The sequence below is a fragment of the Lagenorhynchus albirostris genome, chromosome 11 (assembly GCF_949774975.1).
Source record: "Lagenorhynchus albirostris chromosome 11, mLagAlb1.1, whole genome shotgun sequence".
NCBI lineage: Eukaryota > Metazoa > Chordata > Mammalia > Artiodactyla > Delphinidae > Lagenorhynchus > Lagenorhynchus albirostris.
The window spans coordinates 76,419,763-76,446,559 of NC_083105.1; the positions used below are offsets into that span (position 1 = coordinate 76,419,763).

The window sequence follows — 26,797 nt, forward strand, 5'->3', positions numbered from 1 at the left end:
ATGGAGATCATAACCCTTTAAATTCATGAAAAATAGTTTCTAAAATTGATGAGACAACAATGATGATGTTGATGATGATGATAATGCCTCACCTTTAATGTTACCTAATAATTATATGAACTTTAATTTTTTTCAAAGCACGTTTGTTTTCTTGAATAAGTAAGAAAGGCAAAGGTTAAGTAGGTCTTCAGAGAGATAGTGCTCCATTTGATTTTTGTGTTAACTTCAGCCTAAATAACTGCAATGTATATCTGTAGGCGCTGAAAATGGCAAATAGAAAAACTTCAGTCCATGTCAATCTGGCAATTAGTGTACTACCTAATATTACCAAACCCTCATATTTCCATGGTAAGAATTTGTGATATGTATTCACAGTCATTAATCTGTTTATCACCCCAAATTCAAATAATCTTTCAGATAGCAAGGGAGGCCTTTAAAAAAAATTTAAAATCCCTAATTGTGATTTTGAGGCTAGCACAGATGTTGAAATTGAGCTTTACTCAATCAAAAGGATTTAAGGTAAGCCCCAGCTTTTCATTTGAAATATGTGTAAGAATAGATATAGTGGAAAAAGAAAAGGGAATAGAAAAAGAAAGGAAAAATATACTAATATCACCACATTAGCACTTTTGGTTGTGGAAAGAATGTCATGTCTCATGATGATTCTTGATGACTCCTTATAGTGTAAGGCTTTAGAGGAAGTATATCTAATGGGCATGTAGCCAGTGACCCTTAAAAGAAGGTCTTCTGTGTTGATCAATAGAGAGAAATGCTACATCTGTCCAAGTGATTTCTCCTACCAAATATCTAAAATCACTGGCATACTTTTCACTTATTTTGGCAATTATAGAAATCGAGCAATTTAATATTTATATGTACACATTTTCTTCCAACTAAATTCAACAGTATAATCACCAAAGGTCTTTAACACTGCATGCAGAAAATAGAAGCTCAATAGATATTTGTTTATTGAATAAAAGGAAAAATTCTCTCAACTTTCCCCTGTAGTAAGCAGTCAGTCTCTGGGCAGCTACAGATACATTTCAAAGAGTAAAGCAACAGCTCCTAACAGCTCTCTTCAGCATTTTGCAGCATGTTAGCCCCATTGAAAATTGTTATAGGCTATAGGTAGCAACAGAGACTTTGAACTTCACTTCCAGAACTGAATCTAAATCTCCAGTACAATCCCTCAGGGAGCCAAATGAAAGGAAAAAACTGGTGAGAGCTGGACACTCCTCACTTAAGTCTGTGTGTGGGATTATTGCTCATTTTGAATTTTGTTCTTTATACTTTCTGTATGTTCTACAAATTAACATTCATTATTTCAGAAGTGGAAAAGTTTGTTAATTAAAAAGGAAATATAAAATAGGGCATCCACTGCCCTCTTCATTAATAAACAACAAAATTGAATGTACTTATTTTCAAGAACATTCTGTTTTACTTTTGTGTTAGAGCCACACATAATCTTATTTTTATTTGTCATAACAAGCAAAAACTAATTCTCCACATAATTATTTTAAGAAATGTTTTTTTTAAGATTTATAAAATCTTTCTAATCAAGATAAATGAAATGGTGGGGGAAATGGTGACTTTATTATTTCCAGAGGAATAAAGGAAATGCATAATTTTATAGAAATGTAAATCTCTCCAGTCAAAATGTTAAAATGCTGATCAAAAAGTAACTCAGAACTATCCTGGTTTGTAATTGTTCCCTTAAGGCAGATATATAATACATTTTTATATGCCCCAAATCAGTAATGAGTTTTAATTTTAATTAGCTTTATACCTTATCAAGAGATAGAACACCATAAAATTTTATTAAAAGGAAGGCTAATTAAAGGTCAGCTCAGGTCAGCTCAGATTAACATCAAAACCAACCAGTCACTGCTTTGTGCTAAATATTAAACTTTCACATTTTAATTTCAATCAATTCCTGTAGGCAATTTTATAATATAAAGAGTTATTTTATTATTTTTATGTTTTAAAAAAATTTACATGAGGTAAAAATAAAAAGTTTGAATAAAAAGACAAAATTAAAAGGACAATGGTTATAAATCCTTCTTTCACAAATGACAAAATTGAAATGGTTGGTAACATCTGACTTAGTTCCCTAAGATCCTCAGTCTTTCAAAATGCTAGGATTTTGTAATATGGTGGTATACTGCTGGTTAAGAGATGGGGCTCTGGAAATGTTTTCTCTGTTACCGGGGTTGCGTGACTTTGGGCACAATATCTAAGCTCTCAGTGCCTCATCTGTAAAGTGAGAATAATAATAGCATTTTATCTACTTTTTTAGATTGTTATACTATAAAAATTATATAATGTATGTAAATATTTTAATATAAAGCTTAGTATATAGAATTCAACAAATTTAAGTTATAAATTACTAGTCACTTTTGATTGTTCAGGTAAAAACATACATGCTAAAATTACTGCTGACTATGTTTAAGCATGGTTACTGTCCCTAGTGTTTTAAAATAGAGCTACAAATTTTTTTATATTACCCCCTTCGAGAGGTGGAACCTAATTCCTTTTCCCTTGAGTATGGGCTACACTTAGTGACTCATTTCTAACAAATAGATGAAAGTAGAAGTAATGCTATGCAACTTATAAGACTAGGAGCTTATTGGAGCTTCCTCCTTGCTCTCTCTCTCTCTCTCGGATCACTCATTTTGGGGAAGTTAGCTGCCATGTTGTTGGAACACTAAAGCAGCCCTATGCAGAGTTCGTGTTGACCTACTGCCAGCAAACCATGTAAGTGAGCCTTCTTAGAAGCAGATCCTCCAACTCTGGTCAGGCTTTCAGATGACTGCAGCCCAGGTTGGCTTCTTGATTGCAAGCTCTTGAGAGATCCTGAGCAAGAATCACCTGGCTAAGCTGCTTCTGGATTCTTGACACCTAAAAAAATGTATGGGATTATAAATGCCTACTGTTTTAAGACACTAACTTTTGGGATAATTTGCTACATAGCAATAGATAACACTGCCTTATTTGTGTTATTTGCGGAAGCTGGACTAGGAGAATTAAACCTAATAGAGCATTCAAAGTATGAGAAAGCTAGACTAGATCTCCAGGTTTAAAGTTGCCCTTCTGGGTTACTATCTGCAGAATAAGAACTCCGGTGGTAAGCTCCAATTCCCTTGAACAATATGGATATGTTTCTTTGATTCTTTTCTTTTTACTTTGTTTTGATGCTACTCACACCAAATTACATTCCCTCTGATCACTTCTTTAGTTGGGGTTATTAATTGTGGCCTGAAAATGTGCATATGGCAGATAGTTTACATTTTTGCTTCTATAAAGTATAACTGTTTGAATTGATAGAATTTTTTTTTCTGATTTGAATACATGTCACTGCAGAAAACTTGAAAAATATAGAATAGTCTAAACAATGAAATAAAAATCAACAATTTATAACTACTCAGAGATAACAAATATTAACATTTTGTTTCCTTCTTTTTAGATTTTTATATGTTTATCTCTGTATGTACACAGACCTGTGTATAAATAAGACATTATTAATTGTAAAATGTCATGATATTCAGCTTCTCAAGATTATTTAGAATTTTCTCCTGCCCTTTAATTGAAAAGTATCCATTTTTAATGATTGCATATTACCTCATATCACAATCTATGTAAATGTAATCTATGTTGATCACTTAACTTATTATTATGTTTTACTATTATAAATCTATAACTGAGTTTTCATCCAAAAAGCTTTATGAGTATGAACCTGTATCATTCTCTTTTTTAATTGAGCTTTACAGACACTATTCATTCTTTACTTTTTTTTTGCCTGTAACTTTCTACAGAATGGGAACCCTCAAAACCCCTACTGTGATGGCATTGAGGGTGTCATGGAGGCTTATTATAGGAGTCTGAAATCTGTACAACTGTATGGGCCAACCAACTTTGCTCCTGTAATTAATCATGTAGCAAGGTAAGTGGGAGTAGATAAGTTATTTATTCTAGTGTACTGGACCAGAGTGAAATCATAACATTATTGTTGGCCTGACTCCACAAATGAAAGTTGTTTTCTTCTAATTTACCTCCAAGAAAGTGAGGGAAAAGATATACAGTAAAAAAATCTCCATTGAGCTATCATGATATTTCAATAAGAACTTTACATCAGAATCTCAAATGAAGAAACATACACTGGCTTATGTTAGGACCTATATTTGTTCGACTGAGGAAAAAATTTTTTTTCATTGAAGAGGCATCCATGAGAGCAATATCAATCATAATCTCAATTATGTAAATCATTCATATCTAATGTATATTCTATAGTAGCTCAGAAGTAAAAAGAGACTGAATTCTATGAAGACAACTGAAGCCTTTCAGTGATATATAGGGCACACTATTTTAACCTCTCTGTAATTAATATATTAGCTAATTTTATAAATTCCCAGAGTTCTACCTGTATATAATACATGGTATTGAGATCAGAATATAATAGCTGATGATTCCAAATTCATGTTCTAGAAAAAAATGTTTAATGTAAAGCTCTATATACTCTTGCTTATCATTTTTTACTAATGCATAAGTAAATTAGACACCACTTTTAAAATCACTAAAAAGTTTGTCTTGACTCACTTGCAAATCCTATGAAACCCTGCCTTATTTTTATTTATTTATTTATTTTAACATCTTTATTGGGGTATAATTGCTTTACAATGGTGTGTTAGTTTCTGCTTTATAACAAAGTGAATCAGTTATACATATACATATGTTCCCATATGTCTTCCCTCTTGCGTCTCCCTCCCTCCCACCCTCCCTATCCCACCCCTCCAGGCTGTCACAAAGCACCGAGCCAATATCCCTGTGCCATGCAGCTGCTTCCCACTAGCTATCTACCTTACTACGTTTGTTAGTGTGTATATGTCCATGACTCTCTCGCGCCCTGTCACAGCTCGCCCTTCCCCCTCCCCATAACCTCAAGTCCGTTCTCTAGTAGGTCTGCGTCTTTATTCCTGCCTTACCCCTAGGTTCTTCATGACATTTTTTTTCTTAAATTCCATATATATGTGTTAGCATACGGTATTTGTCTTTTTCTTTCTGACTTACTTCACTCTGTATGACAGACTCTAGGTCTATCCACCTCATTACAAACAGCTCAATTTCGTTTCATTTTATGGCTGAGTAATATTCCATTGTATATATGTGCCACATCTTCTTTATCCATTCATCCGATGATGGGCACTTAGGTTGTTTCCATCTCCGGGCTATTGTAAATAGAGCTGCAATGAACATTTTGGTACATGACTCTTTTTGAACTTTGGTTTTCTCAGGGTATATGCCCAGTACTGGTATTGCTGGGTCATATGGTAGTTCTATTTGTAGTTTTTTAAGGAACCTCCATACTGTTCTCCATAGTGGCTGTATCAATTTACATTCCCACCAGCAGTGCAAGAGTGTTCCCTTTTCTCCACACCCTCTCCAGCATTTATTGTTTCTAGATTTTTTGATGATGGCCATTCTGACTGGTGTGACATGATATCTCATTGTAGTTTTGATTTGCATTTCTCTAATGATTAATGATGTTGAGCATTCTTTCATATGTTTGTTGGCAGTCTGTATATCTTCTTTGGAGAAATGTCTATTTAGGTCTTCTGCCCATTTTTGGATTGGGTTGTTTGTTTTTTTGTTATTGAGCTGCATGAGCTGCTTGTAAATTTTGGAGATTAATCCTTTGTCGGTTGCTTCATTTGCAAATATTTTCTCCCATTCTGAGGGTTGTCTTTTGGTCTTGTTTATGGTTTCCTTTGCTGTGCAAAAGCTTTGAAGTTTCATTAGGTCCCATTTGTTTATTTTTGTTTTTATTTCCATTACTCTAGGAGGTGGGTCAGAAAGGATCTTTCTGTGATTTATGTCATAGAGTGTTCTGCCTATGTTTTCCTCTAAGAGTTTGATAGTTTCTGGCCTTACATTTAGATCTTTCATCCATTTTGAGCTTATTTTTGTGTATGGTGTTAGGGAGTGATCTAATCTCATACTTTTACATGTACCTGTCCAGTTTCCCAGCACCACTTATTGAAGTGGCTGTCCTTTCTCCACTGTACATTCCTCCCACCTTTATCAAAGATAAGGTGTCCATATGTGCATGGGTTTATCTCTGGACTTTCTATCCTGTTCCATTGATCTATCTTTCTGTTTTTGTGCCAGTACCATACTGTAGCTTTGTAGTACAGTCTGAAGTCAGGGAGCCTGATTCCTCCAGCTCCTTTTTTCGTTCTCAAGATTGCTTTCGCTATTCGGGGTCTTTTGTGTTTCCATACAAATTGCAAAATTTTTTGTTGTAGTTCTGTGAAAAATGCCAGTGGTACTTTGATAGGGATTGCATTGAGTCTATAGATTGCTTTGGGTAGTAGAGTCATTTTCACAATGTGGATTCTTCCAATCCAAGAACATGGTATATCTCTCCATCTATTTGTATCACCTTTAATTTCTTTCATCAGTGTCTTATAATTTTCTGCATACAGGTCTTTTGTCTCCTTAGGTAGGTTTATTCCTAGATAATTTATTCTTTATGTTGCAATGGTAAATGGGAGTGTTTTCTTGATTTCACTTTCAGATTTTTCATCATTATTATATAGGAATGCCAGAGATTTCTGTGCATTAATTTTGTATCCTGCTACTTTACCAAATTCATTGAGTAGCTCTAGTAGTTTTCTGGTAGCATCTTTAGGATTCTCTATGTATAGTATCATGTCATCTGCAAACAGTGACAGCTTTACTTCTTGTTTTCCTATTTGGATTCCTTTTATTTCCTTTTCTTCTCTGATTGCTGTGGCTAAAACTTCCAAAACTCTGTTGAATAAGAGTGGTGAGAGTGGGCAACCTTGTCTTGTTCCTGATCTTAGTGGAAATGCTTTCAGTTTTTCGCCATTGAGGATGATGTTTGCTGTGGGCTTGTCATATATGGCCTTTATTACGTTGAGGAAAGTCCCCTCTATGCCTACTTTCTGCAGGGTTTTTATTATAAATGGGTGTTGAATTTTGTCAAAAGCTTTCTCTGCATCTATTGAGATGATCATATGGTTTTTCTCCTTCAGTTTGTTAATATGGTGTATCACATTGATAGATTTGCGTATATTGAAGAATCCTTGCATTCCTGGAATAAACCCCACTTGATCATGGTGTATGATCCTTTTAATGTGCTGTTGGATTCTGTTTGCTAGTATTTTGTTGAGGATTTTTGCATCTATGTTCATCAGTGATATTGGCCTGTAGTTTTCTTTCTTTGTGACATCCTTGTCTGGTTTTGGTATCAAGGTGATGGTGGCCTCGTAGAATGAATTTGGGAGTGTTCCTCCCTCTGGTATATTTTGGAAGAGTTTGAGAAGGATAGGTGTTAGCTCTTCTCTAAATGTTTGATAGAATTTGCCTGTGAAGCCATCTGGTCCTGGGCTTTTGTTTGTTGGCAGATTTTTAATCACAGTTTCAATTTCAGTGCTTGTGATTGGTCTGTTCATATTTTCTATTTCTTCCTGATTCAGTCTTGGCAGGTGGTGCATTTCTAAGAATTTGTCCATTTCTTCCAGATTGTCCATTTTATTGGCATAGAGTTGCTTGTAGTAATCTCTCATGATCTCTTTTATTTCTGCAGTGTCAGTTGTTACCTCTCCTTTTTCATTTCTAATTCTATTGATTTGAGTCTTCTCCCTTTTTTTCTTGATGAGTCTGGCTAATGGTTTATCTATTTTGTTTATCTTCTCAAAGAACCAGCTTTTAGTTTTATTGATCTTTGCTATTGTTTCCTTCATTTCTTTTTCATTTATTTCTGATCTGATTTTTATGATTTCTTTCCTTCTGCTAGCTTTGGTGCTTTTTTGTTCTTTTTTCTGTAATTGCTTGAGGTGCAAGGTTAGGTTGTTTCTTTGAGATGTTTCCTGCTTCTTAAGGTGGGCCTCTATTGCTATAAACTTCCCCCTTAGAACTGCTTTTGCTGCATCCCATAGGTTTTGGGTTGTTGTGTCTCCATTGTCATTTGTTTCTAGGTATTTTTTGATTTCCTCTTTAATTTCTTCAGTGATCACTTCATTATTCAGTAGTGTATTGTTTAGCCTCCATGTGTTTGTATTTTTTTACAGATCTTTTCCTGTAATTGATATCTAGTCTCATGGCATTGTGGTCAGAAAAGATACTTGATACAATTTCAATTTTCTTAAATTTACCAAGGCTTGATTTGTGACCGAATATATGATCTATATGGAGAATGTTCCATGAGCACTTGAGAAAAATGTGTATTCTGTTGGTTTTGGATGGAGTGTCCTATAAATATCAATTAAGTCCATCTTGTTTAATGTATCATTTAAAGCTTGTGTTTCCTTATTTATTTTCATTTTGGATGATCTGTCCATGGGTGAAAGTGGGGTGTTTAAGTCCCCTACTATGAATGTGTTACTGTCGATTTCCCCTTTTATGGCTGTTAGCATTTGCCTTATGTATTGAGGTGCTCCTATGTTGGGTGCATAAATATTTACAATTGTTATATCTTCTTCTTGGATCGATCCCTTGATCATTATGGAGTGTCCTTCTTTGTCTCTTTTAATAGTCCTTATTTTAAAGTCTATTTTGTCTGATATGAGAACTGCTACTCCAGCTTTCTTTTGGTTTCCATTTGCATTGAATATCTTTTTCCTTCCCCTTACTTTCAGTCTGTATGTGTCCCTAGGTCTGAAGTGGGTCTCTTGTAGACAGCATATATAAGGGTCTTGTTTTTGTATCCATTCAGCCAATCTGTGTCTTTTGGTGGGAGCATTTAGTCCATTTACATTTAAGGTAATTATCGATATGTATGTTCCTATTCCCATTTTCTAAATTGTTTTGGGTTCCTTATTATAGGTCTTTTCCTTCTCTTGTGTTTCTTGTCTAGAGAAGTTCCTTTAGCATTTGTTGTAAAGCTGGTTTGGTGGTGCTGAACTCTCTCAGCTTTTGCTTGTCTGTAAAGGTTTTAATTTCTCCATCAAATCTGAATGAGATCCTTGCTGGGTAGAGTAGTCTTGGCTGCAGGTTTTTCTCCTTCATCACTCTCAGTATGTCCTGCCACTCCCTTCTGGCTTGTAGGGTTTCTGCTGAGAGTTCAGCTGTTAACCTTATGGGGATTCCCTTATGTGTTTTTTGTTGTTTTTCCCTTGCTGCTTTTAATATGCTTTCTTTGTATTTAATTTTTGACAGTTTGATTAATATGTGTCTTGACATATTTCTCCTTGTATTTATCCTGTATTGGACTCTGTGCTTCCTGGCCTTGATTAACTATTTACTTTCCCATATTAGGGAAGTTTTCAACTATAATCTCTTCAAATATTTTCTCAGTCCCTTTCTTTTTCTCTTCTTCTTCTGGAACCCCTATAATTCGAATGTTGGTGCGTTTAATGTTGTCCCAGAGGTCTCTGAGACTGTCCTCAGTTCTTTTCATTCTTTTTTCTTTATTCTGCTCTGCAGTAGTTATTTCCACTATTTTATCTTCCAGGTCACTTATCCGTTCTTCTGCCTCAGTTATTCTGCTATTGATTCCATCTAGAGTACTTTTAATTTCATTTATTGTGTTGTTCATTGTTGCTTGTTTCATCTTTATTTCTTCTAGGTCCTTGTTAACTGTTTCTTGCATTTTTGTCCATTCTATTTCCAAGATTTCGGATCATCCTGACTGTCATTATTCTGAATTCTTTTTCAGGTAGACTGCCTATTTCCTCTTCATTTGTTAGGTCTGGTGCATTTTTATCTTGCTCCTTTATCTGCTGTGTGTTTTTCTGTCTTCTCATTTTGCTTATCTTACTGTGTTTGGGGTCTCCTTTTTGCAGACTGCAGGTTCGTAGTTCCCGCTGTTTTTGATGTCTGTCTCCAGTGGCTAAGGTTGGTTCAGTGGGTTTTGTAGGCTTCCTGGTGGAGGGGACTAGTGCCTGTGTTGTGGTGGATGAGGCTGGATCTTGTCTCTCTAGTGGGCAGGTTCACGTCTGGTGGTGTGTTTTGGGGTGTCTGTGGCGTTATTATGATTTTAGGCAGACTCTCTGCTAATGGGTGGGGTTGTGTTCCTGTTTTCCTAGTTGTTTGGCATAGGTTGTCCAGCACTGTGGCTTGCTGGTCGTTGAGTGAAGCTGGGTGCTGGTATTAAGATGGAGGTCTCTGGGAGATTTTCGCCGTTTGATATTATGTGGAGCTGGGACGTCTCTTGTTGACCAGTGTCCTAAAGTTGGCTCTCCTACCTCAGAGGCAGAGCCCTGACTCCTGGCTGGAGCATCAAGAGCTTTCATCCACACGGCTCAGAATAAAAGGGAGAAAAGTAGAGAGAATTAGTAGAAGTATAAGGAAAGAAAGAAGGAAAGGAGTGAAGGAAGGAAGGAAGGAAGGAAGGAAGAAAGAAAGAAGCAAAGAAGGAAAGAAGGCAAGAAGGGAAGAAAGGAGGGGAGGGAGGGAGGAAGGAAGGAGGGAAAGAAGGAAAAAAGACAGAAAGAAAGAAGATACAGTAAAAGTAAAATAAAGTATAATAAAGTTATTGAATTAAAAAATTCTTATTTAGAAAAAAAAAGGGACGGATAGAACCTTAGGACAAATGTTGGAAGCAAAGCTATACAGACAAAATCTTACACAGAGGCATACACATACACCCTCACTAAAAGAGGTAAAGGGGGAAAAATCATAAATCTTGCTCTCAGAGACCACCTCCTCAATTTGGGATGATTCGTTGTCTAAAGGAGGGAAGGAAGGAAGAAAATAAAGAAAGAAAGAAACAACGAAGGTAAAGTATAATAACGTTATTAAAATTAAAATTGATTATTAAGAAAAAAATTAAAAAAAAAAAACCGTGGACGGATAGAACCCTAGGACAAATGGTGGAAGCAAGACTATACAGACAAGATCTCACACAGAAGCATATACATACACATTCACAAGAAGAGGAAAAGGGAAAAAAATCATAGATCTTGCTCCTAAAGTCCACTTCCTTAATTTGGGATGATTGGTTGTCTATTCAGGTATTCCACAGATGCAGGGTATATCAAGTTGATTGTGGAGCTTTAATCCGCTGCTTCTGAGGCTGGTAGGAGAGATTTCCCTTTCTCTTTGTTCTCACAGCTCACAGGGGCTCAGTTTTGGATTTGGCCCTGCCTTTGCGTGTAGGTCGCTGGAGGGCATCTGTTTTTTGCTCAGACAGGACAGGGTTAAAGGAGCCGCTGATTCGGGGGCTCTGGCGCACTCAGGCCAGCGGGGAGGGAGGGGCACGGAGTGCGGAGCGGGCCTGTGGTGGCAAAGGCCGGCGTGACTTTGCACCAGCCTGAGGCCCGCTGTGCATTCTCCCAGTGAAGTTGTCCCTGGATCCCGGGAACCTGGCAGTGGCAGGCTAAACAGGCTCCGCAGAAGAGGGGTGTGGAGAGTGACCTGTGCTCGCACACAGGCCCCTTGGTGGCGGCAGCAGCAGCCTTAGCGTCTCCCGCCCGTCTCTGGGGTCCGCGCTTTTAGCCGCGGCTCACGCCCATCTCTGGGGTTCGCGCTTTTAGCCGCGGCTCACGCCCGTCTCTGGAGCTCCTTTAAGCAGCGTTCTTAAACCCCTCTCCTCACGCACCAGGAAACAAAGAGGGAAGAAAAAGTCTCTTGCCTCTTCGGCAGGTGCAGACTTTTCCCCGGACTCCCTCCCGGCTAGCCGTGGTGCACTAACCCCTTCAGGCTATGTTCAAGCCGCCAAGCCCAGTCCTCTCCCTGCACTCGTTCCGAAACCGAAACCCGAGCCTCAGAGCCTCAGCTCGCAGCCCCGCCCGCCCCGGCGGGTGAGCAGACAAGCCTCTCGGGCTGGTGAGTGCCGGTCGGCACCGATTCTCTGTGCGGGAATCTCCCCGCTTTGCCCTCCGCACCCGTTGCTGTGCACTCCTCCGCGGCTTCGAAGCTCCCGCCTCCGCCTCCCGCAGTCTCTGCCCACGAAGGGGCTTCCTAGTGTGTGGAAACTTTTCCTCCTTCACAGCTCCCTCCCACTGGTGCAGGTGCCGTCCCTATCCTTTTGTCTCTGTTTTTTCTTTTTTTTCTTTTGCCCTACCCAGGTACGTGGGGAGTTTCTTGCCTTTTGGGAGGTCTGAGGTCTTCTGCCAGCCTTCAGTAGGTGTTCTGTAGGAGTTGTTCCACGTGTAGATGTATTTCTGGTGTATCTGTGGGGAGGAAGGTGATCTCCACGTCTTACTCTTCCGCCATCTTCCTCTCATTCCCCTGCCTTATTTTTAGATAATCAGAAAAGTATAGCTCTCATATCTTTCCCAATATGTAGCCAAAACTTGAAAAAGTACTGCACTTGGATCAGTTTATCAATGTTCAAGGGCAGTATGAAACCTCAGTTCTCTATTCGAAGGTTCTGTTACTTTACCATCTCCGTTAGACATTGTTAGCAAAATGTGTTCTACTTTTCATTACCTGAGACATAGACAAAATGCTAAAATACCCCTGGACTCAGGGCTGACCCCAGTGGACTCTCCTGTGGAACTCCACCTCAGGTTGACAGATACATTGATGACCATTTTCTGAGTGTACCCTTTAGCTCAGGTTTTTCAAGCATTTTCATCCACAATCTGTACTAAGTTATGAATTTTATATCTCATCTCTGGACACACACAACTAAATAAAAGATTATGAATAATACTTATCCTTATCTCATATTTTCTCTTTATTACTATGGTATCCTATTCTTCTGTATTACTTTTTTTTTAATGCAGGTCTTGACCCACAAAATTGATTTCAGAATTCACTAATGGGTCATTATCTGTAATTTGAAAATCAAATCCTAGCTCACTGTGTTAGCCTATATAAGTAGTGTTATCTATACTTTCTTTTCCTAGTTTTTTGATGGCTCTCATTAATTTTATAGATTTTGTACTGGTATATCTCTACTATAAAAGTTAAACTTTTAGATATTAAATTCCTAGGTGCATTTCTATATACCAACTAAAACTACAGGCTCCATACTGTTATATTGCAGTTTTTTATATTTTGTCCAGCATTTAAAAAATTCTCAAATATAGGGGTAGTTGCCAGTTAACTCTTTCAGACTACTTTAAAATCTGTGATCTAATAATTATTGTTATTTTTAATAAAAGAAAATAAGAAATACAAAAATCTATGACTTTTGGAGAATCATCTTTTCCTTCCAATACAATTTGAAATTCCATGTATCTGTGTCTTCCTATGAATCTATCTAAGAAATACCTTTCTCCTTTTTTTCTAATCTCTGAGAGTTATGTTTAATTTTATTTTTAATCTATTATTAAGAAAGACAATTTCTGTCTGACCCAAAATTATCATCTAAAAAATTTGTCAACCAAAAGACAAGCTACATTTTTCAAGAACAAATATATTTAGAACAAATAGTTCAAGACAACTATTTGTTTCTAAATCAAGAGAAGAGCCTTTATTCCAATGTATATGGCCTTTATTTAAATAAAGCTCCTGGTGTCTTTTGTCACTCTTAAATACATTTCAACAGTATTTCACCATGTACTAAACAAGTGTCTAGTAAGTGAATTCTATATATGTTATGATATTTGTCATTAAAAATAATTTTTGTAAAGTCAAAAGTAAATACATACCCATTTTCATTTATTTGCTTAATTTTTCCTCTTAAAAAGTGGTTTTCTATATTGGTAAAAGCTTAGTTATTTGTAATAGTTTTCTATAAGCATCTTGAAGAAAGTTTATTCTTATTCTTTTTAAGAATAATCATTTTAAGCACTTGCTCACTTTTAGAACTAATATCTATGTGATAAGACTTTAGAAATAATATTGAGATGGCAATATTGTGAAATAGTCAAGACCCAAGACATCAAGTTTACAAAACTTGAAGTCTTTATGTGCTGTTCTGAGGCTTTCCAAACCCTAACTCTAATTTCCTGCCTTCCCAGTTCTAATTTTATAATGCTGTCCAGAGAACAGTATTTCAATTGATATAAAACTCCTACTCAACAGCCATTTATGTCTTGTCACAAATTTAAGTTCCAACATTCTAGTTTGGTATTCAAGAAATTCCAATGTCCAACTACCACTCAGCCATCCAATCTCATTTCCCTCCACATTCTCCAAAGTGTACTGCACTTCAATCACAGAGAATCACTACTCCTAGTCTGTAATGTCATTCAATGTATACCTCTATCACAGCACTTACTAATTTGATTCCACTCCATTGTTACATATAGATCTTTTCCACATTGAAAAAAAGAAAGTTTCACTATTTTTTTCACTTGACTTCAATAATATTCATTGTTTCCCAGCTATTATTCATTTGTTCACTATGCCTAACCAGTCACTTGTTTTGAGACTGTCACATTTCAGTACTTAAAAGAGACCTATCAATTCCAACTATTAGCAGGACCATTGTTATTTTTTCTATTCTTTTCTTCTGATGTTAAGAAATTTCCAGGATCCAGAAAACCAGATAAAATTAAGTTTCCTTTAGCATTTGTTGTAAAGCTGGTTTGGTGGTGCTGAACTCTCAGCTTTTGCTTGTCTGTAAAGGTTTTATTTTCACCATCAAATCTGAATGAGATCCTTGCTGGGTAGAGTAATCTTGGTTGCAGGTTTTTCTCCTTCATCACCTTAAATATGTCCTGCCAGTCCCTTCTGACTTGCAGACTTTCTGCTGAAAGATCACCTGTTAACCTTATGGGGATTCCCTTGTGTGTTATTTGTTGTTTTTCCCTTGCTGCTTTAATATGTTTTCTTTGTATTTAATTTTGACAGTTTGATTAATATGTGTCTTGGCATGTTTCTCCTTGGATTTATCCTGTATGGGACTCTCTGTGCTTCCTGGACTTGATTAACTATTTCCTTTCCCATATTAGGGAAGTTTTCAACTATAATCCCACCAAAAGACACAGATTGCCTGAATGGATACAAAAACAAGACCCATATATATCCTGTCTACAAAAGACCCACTTCAGACCTAGAGACACATACAGACTGAAAGTAAGGGGATGGAAAAAGATATTCCATGCAAATGGAAACCAAAAGAAAGCTGGAGTAGCAATTCTCATATCAGACAAAATAGACTTTAACTTAAAGACTATTAGAAGAAACAAAGAAGGACACTACATAATGATCAAGGGATCAATCCAAGAAGAAGATATAACAATTGTAAATATTTATGCACCCAACATAGGAGCACCTCAATACATAAGGCAAATACTAACAAGCATAAAAGGGGAAATCGACAGTAACACATTCATAATAGGGGAATTTAAGACCCCACTTTCACAAATGGTCATCATCCCAAATAAAAATAAAAAAGGAAACACAAGCTTTAAATGATACATTAAACAAGATGGACTTAATTGATATTTATAGAACATTCCATTCAAAAACAACAGAATACACATTTTTCTCAAGTGCTCATGGAATATTCTCCAGGATAGATAATATCTTGGGTCAGAAATCAAGCCTTGGTAAATTTAAGAAAATTGAAATTGTATCAAGTATCTTTTCCAACCACAACACTATGAGACTAGATATCAATTACAGGAAAAGATCTGTAAAAAATACAAACACATGGAGGCTAAACAATACACTACTTAATAACGAAGTGGTCACTGAAGAAATCACAGAGGAAATCAAAAAATACCTAGAAACAAATGACAATGGAGACATGATGACCCAAAACCTATGGGATGCAGCAAAAGCAGTTCTAAAAGGGAAGTTTATAGCAATACAAGCCCACCTTAAGAAACAGGAAGCATTTCAAATAAACAACCTAACCTTGCACCTAAAGCAGTTAGAGAAAGAACAAAAAAAACCAATATGCAGAAGGACAGAAATCATAAAAATCAGATGAGAAATAAATGAAAAAAAAATGAAGGAAACAATAGCAAAGATCAGTGGAACTAAAAGCTGGTTCTTTGAGAAGATAAACAAAATAGATAAACCACTTGCCAGACTCATCAAGAAAAAAAGGGAGAAGACTCAAATCAATAGAATTAGAAATGAAAAAGGAGAAGTAACAACTGACACTGCAGAAATACAAGAGATCATGAGAGATTACTACAAGCAACTCTATGCCAATAAAATGGGCAACCTGGAAGAAATGGACAAATTCTTAGAAATGCACCACCTGCCAAGACTGAATCAGGAAGAAATAGAAAATATGAACAGACCAATCACAAGCACTGAATTTGAAACTGTGATTAAAAATCTGCCAACAAACAAAAGCCCAGGACCGGACGGATTCACAGGTGAACTCTATCAAACATTTAGAGAAGAGCTAACACCTATCCTTCTGAAATTCTTCCAAAATATACCAGAGGGAGGAACACTCCCAAATTCATTCTACGAGGCCACCATCACCTTGATACCAAAACCAGACAAGGATGTCACAAAGAAAGAAAACTACAGGCCAATATGACTGATGAACGTAGATGCAAAAATCCTCAAGAAAATACTAGCAAACAATCCAACAGCACATTAAAAGGATCATACACCATGATCAAGTGAGGTGTATTCCAGGAATGCAAAAATTCTCCAATATACACAAATCAATCAATATGATAAACCATATTAACAAACTGAAGGGGAAAATCCATATGATCATCTCAATAGATGTAGAGAAAGGTTTCAACAAAATTCAACACCAATTTATGATAAAAATCCTGCAGAAAGTAGGCATAGAGGGAACTTTCCTCAACATAATAAAGACAATATAGGACAAACACAGAGCCAACATCGTCCTCAAGGGTGAAAAACTGAAAGCATTTCCACTAAGAACAGGAACAAGACAAGGTTGCCCACTCTCACCACTCTTATTCAACAGAGTTTTGGAAGTTTTAGCCACAGCAATCAGAGAAGAAAAGGAAATAAAAGGAATCCAAACCGGGAAAGAAGAAGTAAAGCTGTCATTGTTTGCAGATGACATGATACTATACATAGAGAATCCTAAAGATGCTACCAGAAAACTACTAGAGCTACTCAATGAATTTGGTAAAGTAGCAGGATACAAAATTAATGCACAGAAATCTCCTGCATTCCTATACACTAATGATGAAAAGTCTGAAAGTGAAATCAAGAAAACACTCCCATTTACCATTGCAACAAAAAGAATAAAATATCTAGGAAGAAACCTACCTCAGGAGACAAAAGACCTGTATGCAGAAAATTATAAGACACTGATGAAAGAAATTAAAGATGATAAAAAAGATGGAGAGATATACCATGTTTTTTGGATTGGAAGAATCAACATTGTGAAAATGACTCTACTACCCAAAGCAATCTACAGATTCAAATGCAATCCCTATCAAACTACCACTGGCATTTTTCACAGAACTACAACAAAAAATTTTGCAATTTGTATGGAAACACAAAAGACCCCAAATAGTCAAAGCAATCTAGAGAACAAAAAACGGAACTGGAGGAATCAGGCTCCCTGACTTCAGACTATACTACAAAGCTACAGTAATGAAGACAGTATGGTACTGGCACAAAAACAGAAAGATAGATCAATGGAACAGGATAGAAAGCCCAGAGATAAACACACGCACATATGGACACCTTATCTTTGATAAAGGAGGCAGGAATGTACAGTGGAGAAAGGACAGCCACTTCAATAAGTGGTGCTGGGAAAACTGGACAGGTACATGGAAAAGTATGAGATTAGATCACTCCCTAACACCATACACAAAAATAAGCTCAAAATGGATGAAAGACCTAAATGTAAGGCCAGAAACTATCAAACTCTTAGAGGAAAACATAGGCAGAACACTCTATGACATAAATCACAGCAAGATCATTTTTGACCCACCTCCTAGGGAAGTGGAAATAAAAACAAAAAAAAACAAATGGGACCTAATGAAACTTCAAAGCTTTTGCACAGCAAAGGAAACCATAAACAAGACCAAAAGGCAACCATCAGAATGGGAGAAAATATTTGCAAATGAAGCAACTGTCAAAATATTAATCTCCAAAATTTACAAGCAGCTTATGCAGCTCATTATCAAAAAAACAAACAACCCAATGCAAAAATGGGCAGAAGACCTAAATAGACATCTCTCCAAAGAAGATATACAGACTGCCAACAAACACATGTAAGAATGCTCAACATCAGCGATCATTAGAGAAATGCAAATCAAAACTACAATTAGGTATCACCTTACACCAGTCAGAATGGCCATCATCAAAAAATGTACAAACAATAAATGCTGGAGAGGGTGTGGAGAAAAGGGAACCCTCTTGCACTGTTGGTGGGAATGTGAATTGGTTCAGCCACTATGGAGAACAGTATGGAGGTTCCTTAAAAAGCTACAAATAGAACTACCATATGACCCAGCAATCCCAGTACTGGCATATCCCCTGAGAAAACCATAATTCAAAAAGAGTCATGTACCAAAATATTCATTGTAGCTCTATTTACAATAGCCCAGAGATGGAAACAACCTAAGTGTCCATCATCAGATGAATGGATAAAGAAGACGTGGCACATATATACAATGGAATATTACTCAGCCATAAAAAGAAATGAAATTGCGGTATTTTTAATGATGTGGATAGACCTAGAGTCTGTCATACACAGTGAAGTAAGTCAGAAAGAGAAAGACAAATACCGTATGCTAACACATATGTATGGAATTTAAGAAAAAGTAATGTCATGAAGAACCTAGGGTTAAGGCAGTAATAAAGACACAGACCTACTACAGAATGGACTTGAGGATATGGGGAGGGGGAAGGGTAAGATGTGACAAAGCGAGAGAGAGGCATGGACATATATACACTACCAAACGTAAGGTAGATAGCTAGTGGGAAGCAGCCGCATAGCACAGGGAGATCAGCTCAGTGCTTTGTGACCCCCTGGAGGGGTGGGATAGGGAGGTTCGGAGGGAGGGAGATGCAAGAGGGAAGAGATATGGGAACATATGTATATATATAACTGATTCACTTTGTTATAAAGCAGAAACTAACACACCATTTTAAAGCAATTATACTCCAATAAAGATGTAAAAATAAATAAATAATAAAATTAATTTTCATTTTTCAGGTAATAATATTTGTTTGTTTTGGAATCTTTATGACTAATTTTCAAATTAATCTAAAGAATGTATTATGTTTTTTCTCTTCCATCTGTATGATCAATAATAGTAAACTCAAAACAATCATTATTGCACCCATAATCTATTTTAGGGAATATGCTCAGGGCTATAATATGGATTATTTCCTTTACGAGGTGACAATAGTGTTATTGTTTATGTTTTACTGATGATATAAGTGATACATACAGTGGCCATTTGTGGTGGAGCTAAAATTCCAAACAAAATAATCTGATTCCAATTCACTGTGTTATGATACCTTGCATACTTTTTATCTCTACTAGAGAGGTAAAGAGTCACAAAAGAAAGTGTAGGAAAATGACCTTTCATTGTGGATACTGTTGGTTACCTCAGTACACTGTCAAAAGTAGTTTGGGTAATAACATAGTAACATAAAAATTGCTGTGTTACTTTGAAATATTTAAATGTATCCCTTATTGAGAAGATTTAATTCATTGTGTATATCAAAATTAAACTACTCAAGTAAAACATTTCTGAGTCAGTTTCTTACGTTTTCTTATTGCCCTCTCTAATCCTATGTACTAATAATGAGCTGAAAGAATATTCCAGAAATCTGAACCAACGATTTATGAACTTTTATAAAAAGAATCAAAGAAATTTACTTGACAAAGACTCCAAAGAAATGTGTTTGAATTCCAAAACCCTGACAAAGTTAACGTCTCCATAAGATTTGTCATAGTAATATTAAAATATAGATTATAGATTGCCTATATTTGAAAAAAGACAGAAGAATCAAGCTTCTTTAGTACATTTGAAATATAATTTGATTCTGTAAGTCTATATATACGTGTTACCTCCTTGAAGAAGAGTTAGGATGTGATCAGACTCTTTCTACTTCATATATTTCTGAAGCACTTTAATTATTTTATCATAAATATATAACACTTTAAAAAGATAAATTAGAAGAAATGGTAGCACAAAAGATTATTTTCTTTGAAATTTAGATTTCCTTGCAAAGTGCAAAAATATGCCAATGTGTAGCGCATATACCATAGAAATAATAATTTTACGGGTTTTTTTAACATCTTTATTGGAGTATAATTGCTTTACAATGGTGTGTTAGTTTCTGCTGTATAAAAAAGTGAATCAGCTATACATATACATATATACCCATATCTTCTCCCTCTTGCATCTCCCTCCCACCCTCCCTATCCCACCCCTCTAGGTGTTCACAAAGCACTAAGCTGATCTCCTTGTGCTATGTGGCTGCTTCCCACTAACTAGCTATTTTACATTTGGTAGTGTATATATGTCCATGCCACTCTCTCACTTCGTCCCAGCTTAACCTTCTGCCTCCCCCTGTTCTCAAGTCCATTCTCTACATCTGTGTCTTTATTCCTGTCCTGCCCCTAGGCTCTTCAGAACCTTTTTTATTTTATTATTTTTTAGATTCCATACATATGTGTTAGCATACAGTATTTGTTTTTCTCTTTCTTCACTCTGTATGACAGACTCTAGGGCCATCCACCTTACTACAAATAATTCAATTTTGTTTCTTTTTATGGCTGAGTAATATTCCATTGAATATATGTGCCACATCTTCTTTATCCATTCATCTGTCAGTTGACATTAAGGTTGCTTCCATGTCTTGGCTATTGTAAATAGTGCTACAGTGAACATTGTGGTACATAAATCTTTTTGAATTAGGGTTTTCTCAGGGTATATGTCCAGTAGTGGGATTGCTGTGTCGTATGGTAGTTCTCATTTTAGTTTTTTAAGGAACCTCCATACTGTTCTCCATAGTGACTGTATCAATTTACATTCCCACCAACAGTGCAAGAGGGTTCCCTTTTGTCCACACCCTGTCCAGAATTTATTGTTTGTAGATTTTTTAATGATGGCCATTCTGAATGCTCTAAGGTGATACCTCATTGCAGTTTTGATATGCATTTCTCTAATGATTAATGATGTTGATCATTCTTTCATGTGTTTGTTGGCACTCTGTATATCTTCTTTGGAGAAATGTCTATTCAGGTTTTCTGCCATTTTTGGATTGGGTTGTTTGTTTTTTTGATATTGAACTGCATGAGCTGCTTGTATATTTTGGAGATTAATCCTTTGACAGTTGCTTCATTTGCAAATATTTTCTCCCATTCTGAGGGTTGTCTTTTGGTCTTGTTTATGGTTTCCTTTGCTGTGCAAAAGTTTCGAAGTTTCATTAGGTCCCATTTGTTTATTTTTGTTTTTATTTCCACTTCACTAGGAGATGAGTCAAAACGAGTCTTGCTGTGATTTATGTCATAGAGTGTTCTGCCTGTTTTCCTCTGAGAGTTTTATAGTGTCTGGCCTTACATTTAGATCTTTAATCCATTTTGAGTTTATTTTTATGTAGCGTGTCAGGGAGTGTTCTAATTTCATTCTTTTACATGTAGCTGTCCAGTTTTCCCAGCACCACTTATTGATGAGGCTGTCTTTTATCCACTGTATATTCTTGTCTCATTTATCAAAAATAAGATGACCATATGTACATGGGATTATCTCTGGACTTTCTTTCCTGTTCCATTGATCTATCTTTCTGTTTTTGTGCCAGTACCATACTCTCTTGATTACTGTAGCTTTGTAGTATAGTCTGAAGTCCAGGAGTCTGATTCCTCCAGCTCTGGTTTTCTTTCTCAAGATTGCTTTGGCTATTCAGGTTCTATTGTGTTTCCATACAAATTGTGAAATTTTTTGTTGTAGTTCTGTGAAAAATGCCAGTGGTAGTTTGACAGGGATTGCATTGAATCTGTAGATTGTTTTGGGTAATAGAGTCATTTTCACAGTGTTGATTCTTCCAATCCAAGAACATTGTATATCTCTCCATCTGTTTGTATCATCTTTAATTTCTTTCATCAGTATCTTATAGTTTTCAGCATACAGGTCTTTTGTCTCCTTAGGTAGGTTTATTCCTAAGCATTTTATTCTTTTTCTTGCAATGGTAAATGGGACTGTTTCCTTAATTTCTCTTTCAGATTTTTCCTCATTAGTGTATAGGAATGCAAGAGATTACTGTGCATTAATTTTGTATCCTGCCACTTTACCAAGTTCATTGATTAGCTCTAGTAGTTTCCTGGTAGCATCTTTAGGATTCTCTATGTATAGTATCATGTCATCTGCCAACAGTGACAGATTTACTTCTTCTTTTCCAATTTGGATTTCTTTTTCTTCTCTGATTGCTCTGGCCAAAACTCCCAAAACTCTGTTGAATAAGAGTGGTGAGAGTGGGCAACCTTGTCTTGTTTGTAATCTTGCAGGAAATGGTTTCAGTTTTTCACCATTGAGAATGATGTTGGCTGTGCATTTATCATATATGGCCTTTATTATGATGAGGTAAGTTCCCTCTATGCCTACTTTCTGGAAGGTTTTTATCATAAAGCAGGGTAGAATTTTGTCAAAAGCTCTTTCTGCATCTATTGAGATGATTGTATGTTTTTTCTCCTTCAATTTGTGCATATGGTTTATCACATTGATTGATTTGTTTATGTGGAAGAATCCTTGCATTCCTGGGATAAGCCCCACTTGATCATGATGTCTGAACCTTTTAATGTGCTGTTGGATTCTGTTTGTTAGTATTTTCTTGAGGATTTTTGCATCTATGTTCATCAGTGATATTGGCCTGAAGTTTTCTTTCTTTGTGACATCTTTTTCTGGTTTTGATATCAGGGTGATTATGGCCTCATGGAATGAGTCTGGGAGTGTTCCTCCCTCTGCTATATTTGGAAGAGTTTGAGAAGGATAGATGTTAGCTCTTCTCTAAACGTTTGATAGAATTCGCCTTTGAAGCCATCTGGTCATGAGCTTTTGTTTGCTGGAAGATTTTTAATCACAGTCTCAATTTTAGTGCTTGTAATTGGTCTGTTTATATTTTCTACTTCTTCCTACTTCAGTCTTGGAATGTTGTGCTTTTCTAATAATTTGTCCATTTCTTCCATGTTGTCCATTTTTTGGGCATTTATTTGCTTGTAGTAATCTCTCATGATCCTTTGTATTTCTGCAGTGTCAGTTGTTACTTCTCCTTTGTCATTTCTAATTCTATTGATTTGACACGTCTCCCGTTTTTCTTGATGAGTCTGGCTAATGGTTTATCAATTTTGTTTATCTTCTCAAAGAACCAGATTTTAGTTTTATTGATCTTTGCTATTGTTTCCTTCAGTGCTTTTTCATTTATTTCTGATCTGATCTTTATTATTTCTTTCCTTCAGATAACTTTGGGGAGAGGTTGTTCTTCTTTCACTAATTGCTTTAGGTGTAAGGTTAGATTGTTTATTTGAGATGTTTCTTGTTTGTTGAGGTAGGATTGTATTGCTATAAACTTCCTTCTTAGAAATGCTTTTGCTGCATCCAATAGGTTTTGGGTCGTCGTGTTTTCATTGTCATTTCTTGCTAGGTATTTTTTTATTTCCTTTTGATTTCTTCAGCAATCTCTTGGTTATTTAGTAGTGTATTGTTTAGCCTCCATGTGTTTGTATTTGTTACAGATTTTTTCCTGTAGTTGATATCTAGTCTCATAGCATTGTAGTTGGAAAAGATACTTGATACATATTCAATTTTCTTAAATTTACCAAGTCTTGATTTGTGACCCAAGATATGATCTATCTAGGAGAATGGTCCATGAGCCCTTGAGAAGAAAGTGTGTTCTGTTGTTTTGGGGTGACATGTCCTATAAATATCAATTAAGTCCATGTTGTTTAATGTATCATTTAAAACTTGTGTTTCCTTATTTATTTTCATTTTGGATGATCTGACCATTTGTGAAAGTGGGGTGTTAAAATCCCCTACTCTGATTGTGTTACTGTTGATTTCCCCTTTTATGGCTGTTAGCATGTGCCTTATGTATTGAGGTGCTCCTATGTTAGGTGCATAAATATTTACGATTGTGATATCTTCTTCTTGGATTGGTCCCTTGATCATTATGTAGTGTCCTTCTTTGTCTCTTGTAATAGTCTTTGTTTTAAAGTCTATTTTGTCTGATATGAGAATTGCTACTCCAGCTTTCTTTTGATTTCCATTTGCATGGAATATCGTTTTCCATCCCCTCACTTTCAGTCTGTCTGTGTCCCTAGGTCTGAAATGGTTCTGTTGTAGAGAGCATATATATAGAACTTGTTTTTTTTTATCCATTCAGCCAATCTATGTCTTTTACTTGGAGTATTGAATCCATTTACATTAAGGTTCTTATTGATATGTGTGTTCCTATTACAGTTTTCTTAATTGTTTTGGTTTGTTATTGTAGGTCTTTTCCTTCTCTTGTGTTTCCTACCTAGAGAAGTTCCTTTAGCATTTGGTGTAAAGCTGGTTTGGTAGTGCTGAATTCTCTTAACTTTTACTTGTCTGTAAAAGTTTATATTTCTCCATCGAATCTGAATGAGATCCTTGCTGGGTAGAGTAATCTTTATTATAGCTTTTTCCCTTTCATCACTTTAAATATGTCCTGTCACTCCCTTCTGGCTTGCAGTGTTCCTGCTGAAAGATCAGCTGTTAAGCTTACAGCGATTCCCTTATATGTTATTTGTTGCTTTCTCCTTGCCGCTTTTAATATTTTTTCTTTGTATTTAATTTTTGATGGTTTGATTAATATGTGTCTTGGTTTTTTTCTCCTTGGATTTATCCTGTATGTGGCTCTCTGTGCTTCCTGGACTTGATTGACTATTTCCTCTCCCATATTAGGGAAGTTTTCAACTATAATCTCTTCAAATATTTTCTCAGTCCCTTTCTTTTTCTCTTCTGTTTCTGAGACCCCTATAATTTGAATCTTGGTGTGTTTAATGTTGTCCCAGAAGTCTCTAAGCCTGTCCTCAGTTCTTTTCATTCTTTTTCATTATCTGCTCTGTAGAAGTTATTTCCACTATTTTATCTTCCAGGTCATTTATCCATTCTTCTGCCTCAGTTATTCTGCTTTTGTTTCCTTCTAGAGAATTTTTAATTTCATTTATTGTGTTGTTCATCTTTGTTTGCTCTTTAGTTCTTCTAGGTCCTTGTTAAACGTTTCTTGTATTTTTTCTGTTCTACTTCCAAGATTTTGGATCATCTTTACTATCATTACTCTGAATTCTTTTTCAGGTAGACTGCCTATTTCCTCTTCATTTTTTTGGTCTGGTGGGATTTTACCTTGCTCCTACAACTGCTGTGTGTTTCTCTGTCTTCTCATTTTGATTAACTTACTGGCTGCAAGTTTGTAGTTCCCGTTGTTTTTGGTGTCTTCCCCCAGTTCCTACGGTTGCTTCAGGGGGTTGTGTGGGCTTCCTGATGGAGGGGCCTAGTGCCTGTGTTCTGAGGCTGGATCTTGTCTTTCTGGTGGGCATGTCTACGTCTGGTGGTGTGTTTTGGGGTGTCTGTGACCTTATTATGATTTTAGGCAGCCTGTCTGCTAATGGCTGGCCTCTCTGCTAATGGGTGAGTTTGTGTTCCTATCTTGCTAGTTGTTTGGCATAGGGTGTTTAGCACTGTAGCTTGCTGATCATTGAGTGGAGCTGGGTCTTAGCATTGAGCTGGAGATCTCTGGGAGAGCTTTCAATGTTTGATATTATGTGGAGCCGGTAGGTCTCTGGTGGACCAATGTCCTGAACTTGGCTTTCCCACCTCAGAGGCACAGGCCTGACTCCCAGCCAGAGCACCAAGACCCAGTCACATGGCTTAGATGAAAAGGGACAAAGAAAGAAATAAAGAAAAGAAAATAGTATAAATAGAAAAAAATAAAATAAAAAGTAAAATATTGTTAAAATTAAAAAAAGTTTTTAATTATTACAAAAAATTTATAAAGTAATAAAAGAAAAAAAAAGGACAGACAAAACCCTAGTACAAATGGTAAAAACAAAACTATACAGACAATATCACACAAAGAGGCATACACATACACACTCACAAAAAGATGATAAGGAAAAAGAAAAAATATATATATATACATATATATATATATAAAGAAAAAGGAAGCAACCAAATCAATAAACAAATCTACCAATGATAATAAATTCTAAATACTAAACTAAGATAAACATAAAACCAGAAACAAATTAGATGCAGAATGTAAACCCCAAGTCTACAGCTCCTCCCAAAGTCCACTGCTTAAATTTTGGGATGATTTGTTGTCTCTTCAGGTATTCCAGAGATGCAGGGTACATCAAGTTGATTGTGGAGTTTTTATTCCCTGCTCCTAAGGCTGCTGGGAGAAATTTCCCTTTCACTGCTTTGTTTGCACAGCTCCTGGGGTTCAGCTTTGGACTTAACCCTGCCTCTGCATGTAGGTCCACTGAGTGTGCCTGTTCTTTGCTCAGACAGGACAGGGTTAAATTAGCAGCTGATTAGGGTGCTCTGGCTTACTCAGTCCAGGGGGAGGGAGGGGTACAGAAAGTGGGGCAACTCTGCAGCTGCAGGGGCCATCATAACGTTGCAACAGCCTGAGGCGTGCTGTGTGTTCTCCCAGGGAAGTTGTCCCTGGATCACGGGGCCCTGGCAGTGGTGGGCTGCAGAGGCTACCAGGAGGGGAGGTGTGGAAAGTGACCTGTGCTTGAGCACAGGCTTCTTGGTGGCTGCAGCAGCAGCCTTAGCATTTCATGCCAGTCTCTGGTGTCAGTGCTGATAGCCACAGCTCACGGCCGTCTTTGGATCTCGTTTAGGCAGTGCTCTGAATCCCCTCCCCTCACACACCCCAAAACAATGGTCTCTTGCCTCTTAGGCAGTTCCAGACTTTTTCCCGCACTCCCTCCCGGCTATCTGTGGTGCACTAGCCCCCTTCAGGCACTGTTTGCGCAGCCAACCCCTGTTATCTC

General features: G+C 36.6%; 1 protein-coding gene across 3 annotated transcripts in view; it reads left to right on the forward strand.

Moving 5' to 3' along the window:
* CPNE8 (copine 8) overlaps positions 1 to 26,797 on the forward strand; it is a 329,571-nt gene that overhangs the window by 268,858 nt on the left and 33,916 nt on the right. For 2 of the 3 annotated variants that reach the window (XM_060166571.1, XM_060166573.1), the window contains 2 exons: positions 2,686 to 2,754; positions 3,813 to 3,940. In XM_060166571.1, coding sequence (XP_060022554.1) covers positions 2,686 to 2,754; positions 3,813 to 3,940 — 197 coding nt within the window. The remainder of the gene's footprint in view (positions 1 to 2,685; positions 2,755 to 3,812; positions 3,941 to 26,797) is intronic. The other variant, XM_060166572.1, reaches the window with a different exon arrangement.